The sequence below is a fragment of the Elephantulus edwardii genome, unplaced genomic scaffold (assembly GCF_000299155.1).
Source record: "Elephantulus edwardii isolate Elephantulus edwardi_28Jun2011 unplaced genomic scaffold, EleEdw1.0 scaffold00014, whole genome shotgun sequence".
In the NCBI taxonomy this organism is placed as follows: domain Eukaryota; kingdom Metazoa; phylum Chordata; class Mammalia; order Macroscelidea; family Macroscelididae; genus Elephantulus; species Elephantulus edwardii.
Genome location: NW_006399764.1, coordinates 11,250,991 through 11,273,558, shown reverse-complemented (window position 1 = coordinate 11,273,558; position 22,568 = coordinate 11,250,991). Strand labels below are relative to the sequence as shown.

Genomic DNA, 22,568 nt, shown 5'->3' with positions numbered 1-22,568 from the left:
AATAAAAGAAATGTATTTTCCTAAATGACTTTAAAACATACTGTGAGGAATATGAATTTGTGTTAGCAATAACATGGTACAAAAAACTGTATTAAAAGTCTGAATAATAATGGAGGAAAGTGGTATCTGTGCTTATTACACATTATCCTAGAAAACACTGTGGAAAGTGTGGCTTGCTGTATTTTAGATACTCCATAATTACCATGTGATGTGAGTTGTTATGGTAACTGAGTTTTCCTTCCTACTATTAAATAACAGAGTAAATGGTAGCTTGAGATGTGATTGAATTGTCAGCTTTCAAGCTAATGTTGTCCTGATGGGAAAAGAGAGAGCAAGAATGAGAAGGGGGGAGCCCAGAAAACGAGTAAATTAGAGAGAAAAGGAGGGAAGCAGGGAGGGATGGAGGGAAAGGTGAGTGTACTGTTGAAAAGGCAAAAGAGAGTTTTACAGAATGTACCTACAGTGATTTTTAAAAATAAGTCTGCCACAACCCTCCCTTCTGGTCTTCTGGTCGCTGTCTGTCAAGGGACAAGAAAAAGTTTTTTACAAACAAGATTAATATTGGCAGAAAATGGAAACCTATTATTTCTTTTGTATAAACAATAGGACATTTGAGGGTCTTTGGAGGTGTCTGATTCTAAATCCAAATGGTTTTGTCTCAGAGAAAGAGAAAGACAGACCTGGCCAAAGGTAGTAGATGGGTATTTGTTTCTAAGTCCTTTTAGAAACTGAAGTTAAATACTTATATGTTGTTGTTACGTATCGTTGAGTCGATTGCAACTCATAGTGACCCTATGTACAACAGCCCTAAACCCTGCTCTATCCCTTGCCAGTCTTATTGTTTTCTGACACACCTATCCTCATTACTCCAGTGACTGAATCAATCCATCTCATCGAGGGTCTTCCTCTCCTGCCTTGTCCCCCAACCCTCCCAAGCATGACAGCCTTCTCCAAAGACTCATATCGCCTTGCAACATGTCCAAAGTATGTCAGACAAAGCTTCAGAATCCTTGCCTCCAAGGAGCATCCTGGCTTCACCCTCTTCAGAACAAACATGTTTGTTCTCCTAGCATTCCATGGTATATTCAATACTCTTCTCCAGTACCACAGCTCAAAGGCTCTCCTTCTATCATCCCTAGTTACTGTGCAGCTCTCTGTTGCATAGCAAGTAATTACAAAGACCATGGCCTGTATTAGGCACACCTTAGTCTCCAGAGTGACATCATTGCTCTTCAGCACTTATAATACTGAAGTAGTATATATAACTGAGGTACATAATAAACCTTATTTCATAACGTCATTGTTTTTAAATTAATAGAAAATACTTGATTTACTTGTCAATTTTTACATTAGTTAAGACTGACTGCCTCTTCATTTTTATGAAAGCTGATCAATGTTTCACCTGCTACCTACTTTATTTCCTACTGATTGACAGTCAAGCAACCAAAACTTTGTATTACTTGAGGTCCAGTGTTTCATAAAGGACTGTTACAGGGTATGTTTTCTTGTAAATGGAATGAAGCATATTTGTTCAAATTATCCAAGAGGCAGAAAGAACCACCTAATTTCCTGGCAGTGTGTTCTGAACAGGATTAACTAATTATATGGCCATGCAGTTCCTTCAACTAAAATATGAATCAGTAGGAAAACATGATCTCCTTGTCCTCCTATCCCCCGGCCTTCCCCTGTGTTTGTGAGCCGTGCTTCTGGCTGCATATTTCATCCTTGCTTTTGAGCTGGGATGTCGTGCATCCTTAATTAGAACCTATTTGGTACAAACGAAAAAGATGACTTAATGAATTTCGAAAGCTAAAATGTGTAATACCTGCTTTAAAATTTGCTTTGTCACTCACTGCATTTTTGTCTGGAACTAAATTGTTCCTGGCTTGAAAGTTTAGATGTGCTTTTATGTAATTCCAGTAGCTGTGTCACCAACAGCTGATGTTTGAGTTTGTGTCTTTTTAAAAAGTTTTTTAACATCGAGTTTCCAGAGTGATTGGGAAGTTGAGAGTCATAATTTTCTGTGATTACCTGCTATGACAGCATGGTTTCCACATGACAAGAATTTGTCTTAAAGTGAATGTTTTAACATTTAATTTGGTTAAACTCAGCAGGTACTTAATTGAGCACTTATGTGCAAGGCACTGTTACGAGCACCCTGGGAGGGGTCCCAGCTTGAATAGTATGTGCTCTCTGCCCTTAGGATTATCTCTGATTAAGGTCTAAATACACGTAATATAAAAGAGGATCTGTCCATAGGGGGGACCAAACGCTCAGAAGTGGGGAAAAATGATGTCAGTAAGTAGAAGCGAGAGGAAAGATTCAAGGTGGAGGGAGCAGTGAAGGCTGAGGGGTGAATGTAGGACAGACTTGGCAGTTGGTTTGGAAATTCGTTTGTGTCTTGGTTTTGTTTCTGCTGAAGCAGAACTACCACAAGTGGATGGGTTGGCTGTTTGGTGCCCTTAGGGTGACTGTGGCTCACACAGTGCCAGATGGAAATGTTGCCCAATCGTGTGCTGTCCTCAGCGTCTCTGCCATGTGGTGGTAACTGTCAACCCACATTGTGAAGGTCTTTCTGTTCTTCACGTTAACAGGTTTATTTTCTTACCGATTTGGAGGGCAGAAGTTACTCCCAGGTTCGGAGTGCCTGTTCTGTGGGGAAGCTTTCTTTGTCTGTTGACTCTGGCCCCTGCCCCTTCTGAGTTTCCATTCCCCGGTAGTCTGCATGTGGCTCCCGTCTTTCTGTCTTCCTCTCTGCTGCTCAGCTTGCTGGTGATAATCTGTTTTATACTCTAAAGACGACTCCGAATACCCTGGACAGTAAGGTTACCTTCTTAATGTAACAAAGACAACCCATTCCTGACTGGGATTAAAATTACAGGCATGTTTTGTTTCTTGTAGGTGGCATCCAGTTCTCTACAGCTTACAGTAACCATGTGAACAGTGATTCTTTTTTTAAAAAATTTATTAATTTTAATGAACATTTATAGAGACTTAGGATTTCCAGTCATTCATTGTTTCACTTTTCTCCCTGCCCACCACCCCTGCCCCCAGTCACTCTTCTTGAAAAGAAAAAGAAAAACTCTTTCATTGTTACTCAGTCCGTCCCTCCAAGTTCACTCCACTGTGCAGCCTTCACTCCGGACTTCCATAATGATAAGAATATCCATCCATATATCCTTTCTAAACAGTTCTTTCCCTCATCTGCTTCAGTGCAACACACATCATTCCTCTCCTCCTTTTCTGTCTTCCCTCAACCCTGATGTCAGTCCCATTTTACAACAGTGGCCCTATGCAATATTTGTCCTTTTATGAACAGTGATCTTTGATCTGCCCAGTTCTGTGCCATGTCCTGGTCTCCGATGGCTCATGTCCATTGAGTTGTCATGTCAGTTGAAGTTGTTACTGGTCTTCCTCTCTTTCTCTGATTCTCCATGTTCCCCAACTTCCAAGGACTGACTCCCCCTGGAACACGCCCGGAATATGCAAGACAATGTGTCATCATCTTTGCCTCCAAGAAGCGCCCGGGTTGCACTTCTTCCTTGTTTGTTCTTTTGGCCGTTTATGAGATGCTCAGTCCTCTTCTCCAACACCAGAATGCACAGATGTTGATTCCGCTTTAGTCATCCTTATTATTGTCTGATTTTCAGATGCTTAGGTAGTAATTGAAAAGACTGTGACTTGGATCAGGCACACCTTAGTCTTTAAACTGATATCATTTTTCTTGAGAAAAATGTGCCATCAGGTTGACTGTCAGCCCACCTTGTGAGGGTCTTCCTGTTTTTCACCTTAACAGAAGTTTATTTTCTGTTGTTTCTTAAGAACTTGGAGAGTTCCTTGATTTTCCAAGGGCTGCAAGTCTTTTGATGTTTTGATTGCTGCTAACCTGATTTGCTCTAAGAATTTGCTGTAGGGGGTAAGATACGAGATACTGTGATGCTGGAAGCCTGGTGGACACCTTCCAGCAGAGTTTCCAAATTAGGACAGACTAGGAAACAGGATTGACCATCCACTTCTGAAAGAATAGGCCTCAGAAAACCTATCGTATTAAGTGAAAAGTCTAGATTGGAAGTCATTCAAAATGAGGAGAAACAACTGCAAACATTCTTTAATAGTTGTAACATGGAATGTATGAAACAGGAATATTGAAAACCTAAAAGTTGTCAGAAGTTGAAATGGAACACATGAACGTCGACATTCTAGGCATTAGTGAGAGGAGATAAACTGGCATTAGCCACTTTGAATCAGACAGTCACATGGTATATGGTGCCAGGAATGAAAACCCGAGGAGGAATGGTGTTACGTTCATACTTAAAAAGACAATTGCAAGTTCTAGTCTAAAGTAGAATGTTGTGAGTGATAGGATACCATCCATATGCATACAAGGAAGGCCTATTAATACTGCTGTCACTCAAATAGGCACATCAAATCAAAAGCTAAAGAGGAGGAAATTGAGGACTTTTACCAAATTTTGCAGTCCAAAACTGGCCAAGTGTGCAGTCAAAATGCATTCAAGATAACTAAGGACTGGAATGCAAAAGTTGGACCCAATAAAGAAGGCATGGTAGTCAGAAAGTACGGAGTTGGTGACAGAAATGAGGCTGGAAATCAAATGATCGAATTTTGTACATTCAGTGATTTGTTCATCACAAATATCTTCTTGAAAAAATAGAAATGGTGACTTTACACATGGATCTCACCTGATAGGCTGCGCAGGAATAAGATTGACAACAACTGTGGAAGGAGTCATTGTAAAAGCTCAGTATCAGTAGTATAAACCAGGCCAGGTGCTGACGGTGGAACAGACCATCAATTACTCATGTACTAGTTAAAATTGAGGCTAAAGAAAATGAAAACAAGTCCAAATGACCGAACACACAACCTTGACTCAATTCCACCTGAATTTCAAAGTCATCTTAAGGATAGATTTAAGGTTTTGAACACCAGTGACTGAAGACAAGATGAGTTATGGGATGACATCAAGGATATCATCTATGATGAGAGCAAAAGATCCTTAAAAAGAAGAGAAATCAGAAACCAAATGTGTCAGAAGAGACTCTGAAAATCACACTAGAATGTTGAGAGGCCAACATATAAGGTAGATACTGAAATATGTGGGATGGAAAGAAGAAGATTTCAAAGGAAAGCTTGAGAAGACAAAGCCAAGTATTGGAATGGAATGGTCAGAGAGCTGGAATTGGAGATTAAAAGGGAAGAAGTAGCTTGGCATTTCTCAAGATGGAAGTACTGAAAAAACAAATTCAAGCCTTGAGTTGGAACACTAGAACTATGTTGTCCTTGGAAAAGACCTCTTGCTAAGAAAAAACAGCAGGTCAGCAAAACGGAAGCCGATCTTCAGGGAAATTGATTGACACAGTGACAGCCGGCTTGAGCGTGGTGGCAGCTGTGAAGGTGGCACAGGATAGGAACAGGTTTCTTTCATTCGTAGGGTCTCTGTGAGTCACAGTTGACTCTATGGCATCTAACAGTAAACAACGTCTCCTGAAGGTTTTTGTTTGCATGCCACCTTTTCCATAAGCTCTAGCTCGCTACTTGATCCCATCACCAATCGTTGGCACCCTTCTCTCCCCCCATTGGCTTGTTTCCACACTTGATCTCTTCTGTGGGTGCATATGTAATTTGTCAGTACACTCATCTCATGTGCATAGAAACTGCTCCTCTTCCCTGAACCTGCTCACCAGCCCATCAGACAGGTGTCGTGAGAGAGCATACTTACTTAGAGAAAAATCAATTTCACAAAGTCATTCAATGTCGATGACACTGTAGCGGAGCACTTTCATGATTTGGATTTCTTTCGTAGGTTTGTTATCCTTCAAAGACATCTCAGAAATCTAGCAAATGGTATTTCCAAACTCTACCATTACCCTGAAATGCAAACATGAGTGACTGTAATAGCATCCTAAAATAATGTGGGTTTTTTGCCGAAAATGTTGAATTATCATAATATCTCAAAATGTGTTTTTGTTGTCTACAGTTTGTGACAAGTTGGAGCACAAGGGCATGACTGTTTTCAAGCTGTTTCCTTAAATCTCTCTCCATTAAGGGGAAAAGCAAGGGTACATTTTAAAGAGATTTATTCACAGCTAACTCCACAGAACACCCACACTGAAGTGTAATCTCAGGAAACATGGGAGTTCAGGCTGGCGTCTGCACCCATCTTCAGATGTGGTGTTGGAGCAGCAGGAGAGAAAAATAGCTTTAATCTTCATTTATAACCTCCTTTTAAATAGGTCTCCTAAAATAAATGTTTTTATAAGCTCCACATTTTATTTGTTCCCATTTTTTTTTTACATTTCTTGCCTAATCCTGCCCTTTTAAAATTCAGATCTAAGACGCTGTTGAGACCATTATCATACCAAGTGCACCCTTTGTTGTCCATTGCCACCTTGCCAAGACGGTGGGTGGTTTCAGAACTCCAGTGATGCCCATTGATTGCTTGGTAGTGAAACAAAAATAGTTGGAGGTGGTAAGAGTCAAAGATAAAAATGAAGACTTTGGTTGTGATGTTTGAATAGTTTCTGCAAAATCTGAGGACTCAAAATAGGATTTGGAGGTAGTTAATGTATTAGATGTAAAGAGAACCGAGTAAGAATCTGGTTAAAGAAGATTCTGCATGTTTGGAAAACAAACCAGGGTCTAGGATTGATGAATGCCTCTTCAATCAGAAATCTGGCAGTCTTGGGAGGGCTTGTTCTTGGAAGAGTATTTGTTGACACATTGTTAAGCCCTCTCTTCCTATCCAGTAGAGTGACTACTTAATAAAAAAATAGAAGAGACCAGTCTTTATAATGTTTAAAAGTTCGTTTTATGATTTAAGTGAGACTATCTGAGTTTCAAACGGTAAAGTACAGCGATGGATTAAGACATGATAACAATTACAGTTAATCTCTTCTCTTTGTCCTCCTAGATTCAGCCATCACATCATCATTTGCCTTATAATGTATCTGTTTGTGCCCATTTCTGCCTCTGGGATTATCTAGCAAGCTCATTGCAGACACTGATTGATAAATCTTTATTCTCTCAGGACCTTGTAACCACAACTAAGATTGATATTAAAGAAACGATCAGCAACCATAAAGTGTAACTGTATTCTGCAACTTCAGGCATTTGAGAAAATTCAACCTTATAATACGATGAAATGCCCTCAAACACTCTTAATTATGATTCCAGCACAGTTATATTTAAATTTGTTTCATTTTTTGACCCCTAGGAAGCAGACTGATATTTCAGTTGTTTGCATATAGAACTGAATTACAGGAAACCTGAAATGTGATGCGCTGTGACCGGTTTTTTTGTTTTGTTTTTGAATGTTCTTTCAAACCAAAGCAGACCTTGGGAAGATTTGTTGCAAGATAGCAAGACTTGTTGCAAGACTAATAGGTAGACACAGAAATATGACTATGAAAAACAGATGTTTGATCTGGGTCTGTATTCAGAACCCAGGTTTCCCCACACGGATTGAAGGACGCTTCCTTGTGGTGTTCAAGGTTGCAGGGCACTGTCTTCATTTGCTCTTTCTGGGAGAGTTTCTATAAAACATGAGATTGTATTGCTGCCGGCTGTTTGAGTTTCTTCAGAAATTGTCGAATCGGAAATACAGCAAACAAGCAATATTTATTGATAATTAAAATGACTCTGGGACATTTGCTAGATAATACCCAGTCTCTGGTATGAAACTGTAGCGTCCCCCCTAATTTTAGGGACAGATTTGTACTTTACATACAATTTAACCTGTTATTACTGTGGAGTTGGCTTTGCTTGAATTTGGTAAATTCCTGGCTGATTTGATTTGACTTTGTAAGACTCCAAATTCTTTTTTTTTTCTTTTCTTTCTTTTTTTTTCTTTTAAGTATCCAGAAGATCTTATTTGTGGTTCTGATGCTGGTCTGATTTGGTTTTAGAGTCTCAACCACTTACCTCAGGGGAGAGGCAGCATGGGTGATAGCGTTTGAAGGTGGTTCTCTTTCAGTGCTCTGCAGTCTCATTTATGTCCTCATGCCTTTTTCCACAGGTTCACATTCAGCTCTCCGAGTGGCACCGCGCTGTATTTCTCCCACAGGCCTGGCTTGCTTATATGAATCGAGCATATCATGCCGTCTTACAGGTGATGAACCACGAAATGGTTTGTTTTTAAAGAGTGTTTCTTTCTTAAATTTCAATGCACATATTTATTTTTCTATCAAAGCACATTGGAAAATAGTGTTACTGATATATGTGATGGTTGTTTTCACCCAGAAAGGAATATAGGAGGCTTATGTATAATTGCATGTAGCACTTACATCCTGCTGCACCCCAACTCTGTCTTGAGGTAGGAGCCCCCTCTGAGCACTGCCCTCCTACACCATCTGCCTTCTGATTGCCTTCACTTGGGTGCCCAGTGGCATTTCCACCTTGCGCACATCTCCAGCTGACCTCATTATCGCCTCTGGTATTGGTGTTTCCTTAAGCGGGATCTGATGGACTTGCTTAACCCTTCCTCTGAAATTTATGTGCTAGTCTTACTAAGTGTGTCTTCTCCCAAACTCAGCATACCTTTCTTAATCCCCTTGCTCTTTGTGTCATTTCCTCATACTCTGACACTTCCAGTTCTCTTTTCCTACCTAGTTTTCACCTTTTCTTTGGATTAATTTATCTACGAAGTCCCCTGTGTCCCCTCAGAAACTTCCCACTGGATCCTGTGTCTCCTCTTACGTGCTTCCTTCACACTCAGGCCTCCTGTTGGAAACTTTCTTCATTGGTGTGGTACCTGGACCTCTGGTCATCTCTGATCCCGAAGGGCAGGAGCTGAGTTCTCTTGTCAGTTGTCTCTCCAGAACCTGACAGAGTGTTTAAAACGTGACAGAAGCCACCTCAGTAAATTTGACATACTCTGGGTGACTTCATTTGGTCCACCTATAAGCTATAGCTTATGATTTAGAAACAATTTTGACCCATTTGAGAAAATACTAACAATAAGAAAACAGCTAACTCAAACACTTTTCCTAGCTTAAAGTTCATTGTTAAAGAATGAACATAGGGTGACAGGGAGGTGGAAGGGGTGTCACTTCTGAGGATATGTTAGCAGTATATGTATGGCCTTTAAGTAAGATATCCATGGAGTCTTAGAAAGTATGGTCTTAACGACAACAGCATTCTATACCTGCCTACTCAATTTATATGCTGAGCAAATTATTTGAGAAGTTAGACTCTGTGAAGAAGAAGAATATGGCATCATGATCAGAGGAAGACTCATCAATAACCTGTGTTATGCAGGTAACACAACCTTGCTTGCTATAAGTGACAGAGACTTGGAACACTTATTGTCAAAGATCAAAGAATACGGCCTTCAATACGAATTACATCTCAACATCAAGAGAACAAAAATTCTTAGCACTGGACCAATTGGCAACATCATGATAGATGAAGAAAAGAGTGAAGTTGTCAACAATTTCATCTTACTTGAATCCACAGTCAACATCCTTGATACCCGCAACCAGGAGATTAAGAGATGTTAATGCACTGGGCAAGTCTGCAGAAAGGCATGGTGTAACATCCACACGCGCGCGTGTGTGTTGTTATGTTCCATCAAGTCAGACCTTGAATCAGCTGATTCTCCTCTAGCATGTTTTCAGAGACCTTAAATCACATGGGAAGAGATTGCCCATCCGTCCCCAGCGGAGCAGCTGGTTTAACTCCTTACCCACAAGGCGTCCCAAGAGCACTACATAAAGGTCTTCTTATAAAAGAGAGATCAAATAATACTTGTCATTCTGTGCTTGACTTCACTTAGCATTATCAGGTGGTTTTAATGCAGTTAAATGTTCTAAGTAACATAATTTTAATTGGTTCCCCAAGCTGCACTGGAATCTGTATTTCAAAGCATGTTTTATTTTAATTTGTCTCCCTTTTGCTCAGCTTACCTCATTTTTCTCCTCAGCAGCCTCTGGGCACCCAGTATGTGTTGAGGAGATGCATGAGTGAATGACTCATGCTTTTGCATGTTTTCTTAACATGATTATACACACCAGCTCTCGTTTTTGTTCAAGAGGAGAGAGTCTGCAAGCTTAAGTATACATTTTCCCTAGGCAATTTTGCCGTGTTTTTCTTCTGCAAACGTTGATGGAGTGCTTTCTCCTGGCCAGACCCTGAGCTGGTTGTGGGAGATGCAAAGGAAAATTGAGCATTCCTTACTCATAAGTTTAACTGAGAAGACTAGCATGACCAGTATCAATTCTAGCATGATATCTTGGTGCTTTTGTAGAAGATGTACACAGTGCCTTTGGGCAGCTGGTGAAAGGAAGAATTTCTCTTCCTCCTACAGAATAAACTGAGAATTTTGTTTGGCTCTTAGCATAAGAAAGAATAAATTGAATGGGATTATGATACAGCGCCTGTGGCTGAATCTCCACTGATAAAAAAATAATCTTCATGATTATTTTTCATAAGCTAACGTTTATTGGATAACTAGTGTGTTTCCAACACTTAGTGCATATTATTTCAATTAATCTTTGCAGAAACCCTTTGAAGTGGAGGTTATTAACCCCATGTATAATGAGATTATGGTGAGAAGGCAGTGTTCGCTAAGAAAGCAAAGCAAATGGCTCACAATCCAGTAGGCAGTAAATGAAAGAACTTGAGCTTAACCCCTATTTGTCTGTCTGTGGAGTGTCAGCCTTTCCCACTGCTTCCTGCGTTTTCCCAAGCACGTTGTAATAATGTAACTACCATTAGTTGTAAATAATGCCAAATGGTTTAATGTTGGGGTGGGTTGTTTGTTTTTCAAAGAGCCACAGTTACTCCTGCATCAGTTGGTTTTATTGATGAAAGGACAGTCGGGATTTAAATCCCTCCTTAGTGCCATGCTCCACTATTCACAATACAATCCAAGGCCTGGGTTGAGGTATAGATGGCGTATTTCACTCTGCCTTCTCTTTCTACACATTCAGTGCAAGAACACAGCCTGTTGGTTTAATGCCTTACTGACAAATCTATTTATGAAAGCCAGTTGTGTATTTCTACTATTCTAGGGGCTGCTGGGTGTCTTTGTTACTTAAGATCTCTTTTTGAGTTTCTATTAAGTCTGGTCCTGTTGAGAACTGGGGAAAAGAAGTGAAGCCTAGAAAATAGACTATAATAAAAAGACCTTTAATTTGAACTACAGTATATTTTATTTGAAACCACAGTATATTCTAAGCTGCCAGCTTTTCTTTGAAAGTACATTGATATATTTTAACTGTTAAACAGGTGTTTCTGTGCATCTACACACTTAAACAGAATTTATGATATCTTAGGAGAATTGGAGTAACTTCAAGACTCCTTGTCTATGTCAAATATTTCTGTCATAGGAGACATTTCTTTATGGAAATTATAATTTCTTCCATATAATGGAAGCATGATTTGTAGCAGAACAGTAGAGAATTCTTTATAGAAGCTGCATTTTATTAAACTTAGGAGACATACATGGTAAACGTGACCTTTTACATTACTTCCTACAGACTTAGGTGGCATGAATGGTAAAGTACTCAACTTGTTGTGTTGAATCAGAACTGATGCATAGCAGACCCTCCGAGAGGTCAGCCAAGTGCACGGGAGGAGATTGCCCATCCTTCTCCCTTGGGGCAGCTGGTGGATTCACACTGCATGCTTTTGGACCCTTAACACTTGACCACTAGAGTTCCTGGTAGCCTAACACTGGCAGTTTTAACCCATGGGAATGCTATAAGAGACAGACCTGGTGATCTGCTTCTGAATGACCACAGCCTGGGAATGAAGGGTGGTTATGCCACCATGAATGGATGGGTCAGAGGCAACTAAAAAACTAATAACACGTTTACTTCCCAGAGTTCCATTACGAGATGATTTGCTCAGATCTGAACAAGACTGCTGGCTTCTGCTTAGACATTTACATCAAGCATTATCTAATTTTTGCCCCAGAATGGAAAGATGTGAATTATAAGCACATCAGTATGGTTGACATGGAGGTATTTTGTTTTCTTCTCATTAGGATGAAAAATGGGAGCTAATTGCCAGTACAGAGAACATTTGGGAAAGTTCTGTCTAGCCCTTATACCTTGTCTTCCTCCTAGGAGCTGAGGAGGGAAGGTCACCAGCCTTTGTGTAAAGAGCTCTGAAAGATTGTGAATATGACCTCAAACAGGAAAGAAGGGGACTGAAGCAGATTAACTTGATTCTTGCTTCCCTAATTGGTCTGCCATAAAATAATCTAAAATCAAAGCCAAGGTCAGAAACCATGCCCCAATAAAGGACTTTCTGGCCACTTGGAAGGATTTTAATTCTCACTACAAAATGTTAACTTTGGGTTTAGAATTAGGTGAAAGTTGCTCACTATGATCAGTAAACTCTTGGCTGTCTAGGCTGGAGGTATAAAGAAGCATAGACTCAGAATTGCAATCTCCGTGCCATCTAGACATCTTCCCATTCGTAACCATAGCTGTTACCTGGAAGTGAGGATGACTGAGTTGAATGCCACTGTGTCTCTTTTATCACCATTAGGCTGAGAACTGGAAGGCAACTGAATCTCAAGAAATAGCCTGAAGCGGAGTGGGTGGGAAGGGATTAAGGAGACATTCCAGAAAAGGGGATTGAAAGGAAGAAAGACTCTGAGAAAGAAAACAGTAAGAAGTTTACTTAATCACAATAGAAGGGTTGTTCTGGTTTATGGCTACAGGGGAGATTAGAGAAGTAGACCTTATCAAGGAGCTGTGCTTACATTCACTTTGATGTGTTTTATTTCGGAATAGATTTTTAACCTTTTAATTTCCTGCTCCTAGTCTTTCCCCTCCCTTTTGTTTAAGCATATGGGAAATAAATATTTTAGGTATAATTAAAGAGGTACAATTTGAAATATAACTGGCAGAGAGAGGCAATACAAATATGTTCTATTTTGCCACCCTCCTGAGATGCCTTATCAATGTTAAATATTATAGTAATATTAACACTTTGCCAGCTTGATCACCTCTAATAACTCTAAAAGATCAAGAGGGGAGGAAAAGGTCCAGCATCTTTGAAACTGTGGACACAGGGATAAATATGATTGAAGTCAAGACACTGAAGATTATGACTAGAGTGATCCTCATATAGCGAAGGCCCGAATTGATGCTCAGAGCATTATGTACCAGAAGTTGTGTTCAATACAGAGATACTGTAACAAGCCTTGCCTTCAGTGAATTCAAAGGCTAGTAACCAAAAATTTTAGAGTTATACAAGGATATGAAACTTCAAATATTAGATTTTTTTTGGAACTCTAGTCCATGAAGTTATGCAGGCTAAATTACAGATGAGCTGAAGAAAGGTTTAGCTGTAGTCATGAAAGATGTAAGACGTTAGGGAAGTTGAGGGGCTTGACTTATTGGCCTAATAATGTTAGTTAGTGTAAGATGGATTATCGTACAAAGACATTCAACTCTGTGACTCATGAAAAATTATGGATAACAATGAATGATAAAAACAATTCTTTAAAAGTAAAAAAAGTTACAGATCACACTGTGGAACAATGGAAATTCCAGGACATTTTGTTGTGCTTATGAGGAGTCTATACATAGATCGGTAGGTAGTCTTCACACAGACTGAGGGCACTCACGCTCTAAAGTAAAAGAAGATGCATTGGCCATGCTTAGTCACCTGTATGCTGAGCACATAATCTGAGAGAATAGTCTGTAAGGATAAGAACACAGCATCGGGGTTGGAGAAAGAGTTATTAACAACCTGTGATGGTCAGATCATAATGTTTTGTTTGCTGAAAGCCAAGAGAATTTGAAGCACTTACTGATGAAGATCGAAAGCCAAGAGAATTTGAAGCACTTACTGATGAAGATCAAAGACCACAGCCTACAATGTGGAAACAAGGAAAATATGAATCCTGACAGCCGAACCAGAAAGCAGCATGATGATCAGTGGAGAAAACACTGAAGTATCAAAGATTTCATTTTACTAAAACCCGCAACCAGTGCCCGTAGATGCAGCAATCAAGGAATCTCAGGATGTATGGAGCATTCGGGCAGATCAGCTGAAAAAGATCTTTCGAAAGTGTCAGAAAGCAGTAATATTACTTTTGAGGATGAAGTTGTACCTGACTCTACTCATGGTCATTTTCTGCATGTCATATACATTGCAAAACCTGCACAGTTAATAAGGAAGACCTATCAGGAATTGACACCTTTGAATTGTGGTATTGGCGAAGAATAGTGAATATACAGTGGACTGTGTGAAGAGTAAACAGATCTGCCTTGGAAGAAGTGCATTCCAGGTGCGCCTTAGAAATGAGGGTGGTAGCAGAGTGGATTATATTTGGGGGTAGGAGGTGGGGTTTGGGGAGGTGCTGGGGGGGATTGTGTACCAATGAGGGAGTTTTCCTTTTGCTTTTCAAGGAGAGGAGCAAATGGGGGGGGAGGGGGGAGGGGTTTGTGCGGGGAGAAGGGTGCAACAATGAATGAATGGAATCCCAAAATCTCTGTAGATGTTCATTGAAATGAAAAATAAACAACCTAAATTAAAAAAAAAGAGAGAGAGAAATGAGGATGGTGAGACTTGCTTTCGTAGGCACTGAACATGTCAAAGTCCAGTCCCAAGGGAAGGACATAATGCTGGGTAAACAGAAGGTGAGTGGATGTCCTGACACAGTGGCTGCAGGGATGAGCTCAGGTGTAACCAGAGCTGTGAAGGTTACACACAACCAAGCAGAGTTTGGGTCTATTGTACAGAGGTTTGCTATGAGTTGGAACAGAGTCACAGTACCTAACAAAACAATAGTAGCTAACATTTGTCATAAGGCCCTGCGTTAAAATAAACATTTTACCACATACTTTAAATTGATACTCTTAATACCATGGGGTAACTACATTTTACACAGAAGAAATGAAGGCTCAGATTTGTATACCCAAAAAACCAGAAATGTCACTAGACCAAAACAGTGTGACTCGGGAGCCCACATCCCTACCCCTTCAAGCAGACTTAAAAGGTTCCTCTTTTTCTTCCATAGAACACACCTTGTTATTATTGCAGTTTGCTGTTGAGTCAGAACCAACCCATCGCAGACCCGTCAGCGGGGTTTCAGAGGCAGTGGTAAATCACATGGAAGAAGAGGGCTCATCTTTCTCCCATGAAGCATCTGGTGAATTAGAAACATTGGGATTGTAGCATCACTTCTTACCACTAGGCCACCAGAGCCCCACCCCCCAAACACCTTTTTGGTGCTGTTCAGAGTGAACCAACCCATAACTTAACTTCTAGCAGTTTTTCAGAGGCAGTTAATGTCATGGAAGGAGACTGCCCATCCTTCCCCCACAGAGCAGCCGGTGTATTTGAACAATGTGCCTTTGGGTTTGCAGCACAGTTTATTACCACTGGGCTACCAGAGCTCCAGAACTGTAAAATAAGTAAAAGACAACCAATAGAAAATTGTAACGAATCAGCTATTCAAACCATTAGGTATGTTCTAAAGATGATTTACGGGGTTATTTTTTAAGTAAACACTAAAGAAATTTGAAACTGTTTTGAGATACTATTTGATACACAATAGACAGAAAGCTTGACAGTCCCAAATATTGGCCAAGGCAAGAAGGACCCAAACATTTATTTACTACTAATGAGAATGCCAGTCGGCACAAGCAGATTATTACCAGCAGATTTTAAAATTTTCTTTTATATTGGTTTGCATACAAGGTTCATATATATGGTGTTTTACACTACTCTCCTCTCACAGTGTGTTTCATACAATCATTCCCATTCATTGTGTTTTATAAAATTAATCACCACTGAACTCTGCCTACTGTTACCTAGTCTTTTTAGATCCCCAAGCAGAGATTTTATTTTTTTTTTCTCTCTCTCTCTCTCTCTTATGAAGCATCAGGTGGTTTTGAACTTCCAGTTCTTTGGCAGCAGTTTTAATGCCTTAACCAAAGCATCCTCAGATGTCTTTCCATAGAGATTACAGCCTTGGCCCCCATGAGGCAGTTCCAGTCTATCCTATCCTGTGGGGTCACTATGGGTTGGAACAGAACTGGCAACTATGTGTGTTGGGTTTGAACAAATGTTAGGTGGTACAGCGGTTAAGAGCTCAGCTGCCAGCAGAAAAGTTGGTAGTTTGAACTCATCTAGCCAAAGCAGAGATGGTTTTGAATGAGGCTGATGAGACCGAAACCTGCTTTAATATCCCAAAGTGGAGTCCTCTACACTAAATTTACTGAATATGCCACTTTTCCAAACCATATTTTTCTGGAATTACCTAAGCAGTGATGTGATTATTCCTTCTCAGACATCTTTGTCCATAATCCGCTTACCTGTCAGGAATCCTAAAGGCCATCTAGAGCAAGATCCATCTGTTAGCCAGGTCTCTCCCAAAGACATTTTTAGATCATTTCAGCCATAGAGTTTGCATGCTGATTTTTATGCTCTGTGTTTCAGGGAAGAATAGGGGAGCTGGAGTTACAGCTAAAACATGGAAAAGAAGGACCGGATGAGGTGCAGTACAAGCAAAGCACAGCCTGGCTCTGGTAAGGAGGTGGCATCTCGTGCTCGTGATTTGTCACGAGAAGTGAACTGTGAGAGGGATTGTTCGTTGCCGGTGTGTGCCACTGAGTCAGAACATACACGCTCCTGACCCTCCAGTGGGTTTTAGGAGCCTGTAAGTCACATGGAAAGAGATTGCTGATCATTCTCCCACAGAGCAGCTGGTGGATTCAAACCCCTTGCCTTTGGTTTGGCAACTCCTTACCACTGGGTCAAACAGAGCTGCCTATGAGGAGGATGATAGGACTTTAAAGGCTCTCAGGTGGAAGGTTTAAAGTCTGTTCAAACTGAAGAAGAAAGGCAGAAGGTCTAAGAGGTGCATTCATTGGCTCAAATTATAAGGAAGATATATTCATAAACTTTTTCTGCTGCTTAGAAGTTTCTGTGGAAAACTGTGCATAAGGAAAGGGTTTATTTTCTTTTAGTCTCACTGATTACTTGTTTTTGAATGAAAAGTCTATTTTACTTTCTCAACTCATTACCTTCCTTTTAATATTTCAGCAAGAATCCTCCCCCAACACATGCCCTTTGAGCCATTTTTACTGTTAGGACAAATTTACCACTTTTTGGCAGATACTCTCTGGTGAATTCTTCTTTAATATCCAGAAATGTTTAAGCACTGACACATTGAAAGCAACTAAAATTGCTCCATGGCTTGAGAGACCCTTTCCCTTTGTTAAAGCATCCTAAATGTAAGTAGGGTCCCCAGAACCTGGATACCCTTGACTGCAGGTTTCTTTAATGTAAAACTTTTCTTAAGGTTACCTATTTTCCATTTGTACTTACGTATAATTGGCATATGTAGAAACGCTGAAGTAGTGTTTGTGTTATGTGTGTGTGTTAAATCAATTCTGCATTCTGTTTCATTGCCCAGATGAAAATGGGGGGAAAAAGAAGATAACAATACAGTTAAAACATTGTTATGGTGCTGAATTTAAGATTATGCTTGTTATTAGGTACTTTCAGGCAGCCCCTAATCATAGTGACCCTACATGCAATAGCACTAAAGCTCCGCAGGCCTGCACCTGCCTGCCAGTTGTTGTACCTCTGTCCACTGTTGCTGCCCCTGTGCAGTCTGTCTCTTTGAGGATCTTCCTCGTTTTCACTGACCCTGCCCTTCCCCCATCATGTTGTCCTTCTTCCCTGGTCCCTCTTGATAACACGCCCAATGGATGTGGGAGGAAATTCTCATCATCTTCACTGCTGAGGAGAGCTCTGACTTGGAGAATTCTGAGTTCCAAGACAGACTTGCTTACTTGTTTCATTATTTATTATGGCAGATCATAGCAATTGTTTTCTATTCTTTGCCACCAATGCCATACTTCATCAGCTCTTCTTCCATCATCTTTGTTGTTGTTGTTATGTGCCATTGAGTCCTTTGCGACTCATAGCGACCCTATGTACAAGAGCCCTAAACGCCATTCTATCCTGTGCCAATCTTGCCGTCTCAAACACATTCATTCCCACCTCTCCACTCACAGAATCGATCCATCTCATCGAGGGTCTTCGTCACCTGCGCCGTCAATCCGTCTCCAAGGACCAGTCCCTCCTTGCATCATGCCCAAAGTATATCAGACGAAGCTTCAGAATCCTTGAGTCCAGGGAACACTCTGGCTTCACCCTCTCCAGGACAAACCTGTTTGTTCTCCTACTCCTAGCAGTCCATGGTATATTCAACACTCTTCTCCAGCACCACAACTCAAAGGCATCAATTCTCTTTCTATCATCCCTGTTTACTGTCCAACTCTCCGATGCATAGCACATAATTGCAAAGACTATATAGCCCGGATCAGGCACACCTTGGTCTCCAGCCTGACGTCGTTGCACTTCAGTACTCTTGAGAGGTCCTTCACAGCTGACTTTGCCAGTGCAATTCGTCTCCTGATTTCCTGGCTGCTGTTACCAAGAGTGTTGACTGTGGAGCCAAGCAAACTAAAACTGTTAACTATCTTAATCTCTTCATCCATACTGATGCTGCCAATTGGCCCAGTGGTGAGAATCTTTGCTTTCTTGATATTGAGCTTCAGTCCATATTGAAGACTGCAGTCCTTGACCTTCTACAGCAAGAGCTTCAGGTCCTCCTCAGTTTCATCGAGCAGGGTTATGTCATCTGCATAACGCAGGTTGTTGACGATTCTTCCACCAATCCTGGTGCCACATTTCTCCTTGTACAGCCCAGCGTCTCGGGTGAGCTGTTCTGTATACAGATTGAAAAGGTATGGAGACAAAATACATCCCTGACGGACCCCTTTCTTGATTTTGAACCATCCAGTGTCTCCCTGTTCTGTTCTGAGGACTGCCTCTTGGTCCAAGTATAGGTTTCACATTAGCACAATCAAATGTTCTGGGATTCCCATTCTTCTCAGAGTCAGCCACAGCTTGTTGTGATCCACACAGTCAAAAGTCTTTGCACAGTCAATAAAGCACAGATAGACATTCTTCTGGTATTCTCTGCTTTCTGCCAAGACCCATATAACATTAGCTATAATATCCCTAGTACCTTCTAAATCCAGCCTGCACATCTGGCAGTTCTCTGTTTACATATTGTTCCAAACGCTTTTGGATAATTTTCAGCAGAATCTTTATGCATATAAATACAAAACAAAGATGCACATGAACCAGTGAAAAATATCATGGCTTGAGGCAGGCACACCTTAGTTTTTGATGTGATTCTCTTATTCTTTAGCACTTTAAAATGGTCCCTTGCAGATTTGCCCACCACAGTGTATCACTTTATTTCTTGACTACTGCTTCTATCAGTGTTGATTGTGGATCTAGTCAAGAAAACTTGGACAGTTTCAGTATATTTTCCATTTATCATAATTTTTATTGGTCTAGTGAGGATTTTTGGTGTTTTGTTTGTTTTTTTAGTGTTGTGGTATAATACTGATGTATAGTACATCTTTGATACTCATTAATTATTGCTTCAAGTATAACTTATCCTCTCTGAAATGTATATATTCTAATCAGTTCTGACTGACAGCAGATGGTTGTGTCAGGGTAAACTCAACTCCACAGACATTTCAAGGCTCTCACTTTTCAGGATCAGCTAATGAGGTCTTTCTTCGAAGGCACCTTTGGGGGGAGTGTGAACCCCTTCTTTGTTTAGTAGACCAATGCTGAACCATTTGCACCACTGAAGGATTCCTCTCAAAATGTGGACAGTGGCTTCGACCGAGGGGGAACTCATCCTCTCATCTCATTCACATGTGGACAAGAACAAGTGAGGCAAGGCCCAAGAGGCGTCTCAAAAAGAGATGGAACTATATTATATGGTGCTACTGTTGTAGAATGAGGCTGACATTGGGGTGGGTGTAAGACTGAGAAAAACTGGATAAATTATATTTACTGCATTGAAGCCGATGAGGGAGAGAATAGTTTAAAATTAATATATTTTAGGGTATTATGATTACTATCAAAAGAGTCAGGAATGAGGTTTGCAGAGTGGAGTATACTTGGGGTGGGAGTGGGGATGTGCGGGGTGGGGGTGGGGGTTTGTGTACCAATGAAGGAGTTTTTCTTTTGCTTTTCAAGGAGAGGAGCGAACTGGGGGTGGGGGTAAGGGTGAGTGGGTGGGGAGAAAAGTACAACAATGAATGAATTCCAAAATCTCTGTAGATGTTCATTGAAATGAAAAATAAATTAAGTTTTTTATAAAAGAGATGGAACTAGAAAATTACTGCCACACTTGCAGTAAATGATCAGCTGCCTTGAAGTAACACTTCAGCATCTTCACTTAAATTTGAAAACTACCCAAAATCTAAACTCACACTTAATGTTCAAAAGAAAAATAATGCCCTCTAGCGTTTAGACTTTCTCTCCTCGCTTGTTTATCTGATTTATGTTTGTGTATCTGCTTTAAATCTTTTCATCAGTGGCACCTAAGATGTCACAAATTCAGTCATCAGAGCTGTGATAGCGTCAGGTTCTCAAGACATATGGCAGTCTGGTAGCAGTGCAGGAAAGGAAAATCACAAAAAGCAGATTTTTACAAATTCACCTTGCCTGGGGCCATTAATTACAGGATCCAACACCCTGCTAGCACTGAGTGGATCTTTGTGTAAAGGGCCCCAGTGGTTTGTACATTACCTGTTGTGTTGTGGACATAAAGATTAGCAGTTTGAATCCATCTTCAGATATTCTGCAGGAGAAAGATGATCATTCTCTTTCAATAAAGACAAGTCTCAGAAACCTGCTTGAGTGTCTGTATTTAGTGAATATCTTAGATGCACCTATTTGCAAGGGTAAGTACACGGATCCTGTAAAGAACAGACTTGTCTGTCTCCTCTCAGAGCTTGTTCACTACCGAAGCAAGTAAACAAATAGGTAAATGATGTGATGAGTTTTTATTACTAGAAGAAAATGAAAGGGAGTAAGGAGTACTTGGTTAGAGACAAGATGGGTGGGGTTAGTTTAGAGGAAACCTCTTAAAAAGAAGACATTTAAGTGAGACCTGAAGGAAATAATAAAGCGAGCCACAGTGATGTCTGAGGAAGAATATACGAGGGACTGAAAAGTCTTTGATAACATGATGGACAGGGGTCGCAGTGTGATCGGTAGTGGTCATGTGACTGGCTGGGAAGATCAACTAAGAATGTAGTAGAGATGTCCCCAGAGAGAATGGGGCAGTAACTTGAGGATGGTTGGCCTTTTTTAAGCATAAAGAGGACTTTGACTTTTACTCTGAGTAAAATGGAGAGACTCTGAAGGGTTTTAAATAGGATCCGAGTTATTATTTAGAAGGATCATTCTGGCTGCTGTGTGACATGGTTTGGAGCCTGTTTTAATAATTGAGACCAAAAAAGGGTAGCGTTCTAGTTTAAAATCTCAGAAGTAGATGTGCTGAGAAGTAAAAGGTTGGGTTATGAGTAAATTTCAAAGGCAAATTGCTTAGCTTTTAAATGTGGGTAGATTAAATGTAGGATGCAGTAGAATGATGGAAATAGTAAAAATCCAAAGTTTTTAATCTGAGAAGGTTAATAGAATGAAGGTTATCTTTATCAAGAGGGGAAGGGCCACTTTGGACATCAGTTTAAAAGCTAAGATACACTCAACTCAGGCCATTAAATGTTCATTTTCCTTCATATGCACTTGATAATTAGACAGTGACAAAGACTGACTGAAAAGAATTGATGTCTTTGAATTGTGATGTCGGTAAAGAGTCTGAATAGACCATGCACTGCCGAAGGAACAAAGAAACTCCTTTTGAGGAAGGGTCATGAAGATGTTTCTCAGAGGCAGGCTTGGTGAAACATCATCTTCCATATTTTGGGAATGTTATCAAGAGGTTCTGGTCCTTTGAAAAGGACAGCATGCTTGGAAAAGCGGAGTGTCCGCGAAAGAGAGGCAGAGCCTCAGAGAGTCAAATGATGACTGCAGCAGTGGCCTTGAATATGAATAGAATAAACCTAAGATAATGAGGGTGGCACAGGATGGGGCGGGTTTGCCAGCTCTTGGTCGTTGACTTGACAGCACCTAACATCACTGCCAAGGGTGAGGATGTCTGCCAAGCTTTTTCCTTGGGGTGTAGCCTATAGCAGGTTGTGCTGTTAACCAAAAGGTGGTTTCTTTGTCTCTAGCTGTTCAAATCCATTTGTGGCTCAATGGAAGAAAGAGGGGCATCCTCTCCTTCAGATCTGCAGCCTCGGGATCCAGCTGGGAAATTGCTGTGAATCCAAGTAGACTCAGTGGCAGTAAGAGAGTGAGCGAGCGAGAGAGCTTCCCTAAGACTCCTAATTAGACTCTAAGTGGAGAATCCAGCGGGTTGTGGTTGACTGCAGGAGTCTAGGGTTTGAGGAGGAGGTCAGGGTGGGAGATAAAGATTTGGGGACCACCTGCATTTTGGTGGTGTTTAAATTCTGATGCTGGAGGAGACTACCTACCTAGAGAGGAAGGCTAGAAGAAAGGACAGAGCTCATGCCCTGCATTTCAGCATTTAGACAATGAAGACGATAAAATGCAAATACGGCTGACTCACAGCTGACCCTGCAGTGGGTTTCCGAGGCTGTAAATCACGCAGGAGGAGCTTGCCCGTCTCTCTC

General features: G+C 40.7%; 1 protein-coding gene across 1 annotated transcript in view; it reads left to right on the top strand.

The window, feature by feature from the left end:
* Positions 1 to 22,568, top strand: part of FOCAD (focadhesin) — a 282,657-nt gene that overhangs the window by 174,021 nt on the left and 86,068 nt on the right. Inside the window, exons 21-22 of the mRNA XM_006881273.1 lie at positions 8,033 to 8,125; positions 16,423 to 16,511. Coding sequence (XP_006881335.1) covers positions 8,033 to 8,125; positions 16,423 to 16,511 — 182 coding nt within the window. The remainder of the gene's footprint in view (positions 1 to 8,032; positions 8,126 to 16,422; positions 16,512 to 22,568) is intronic.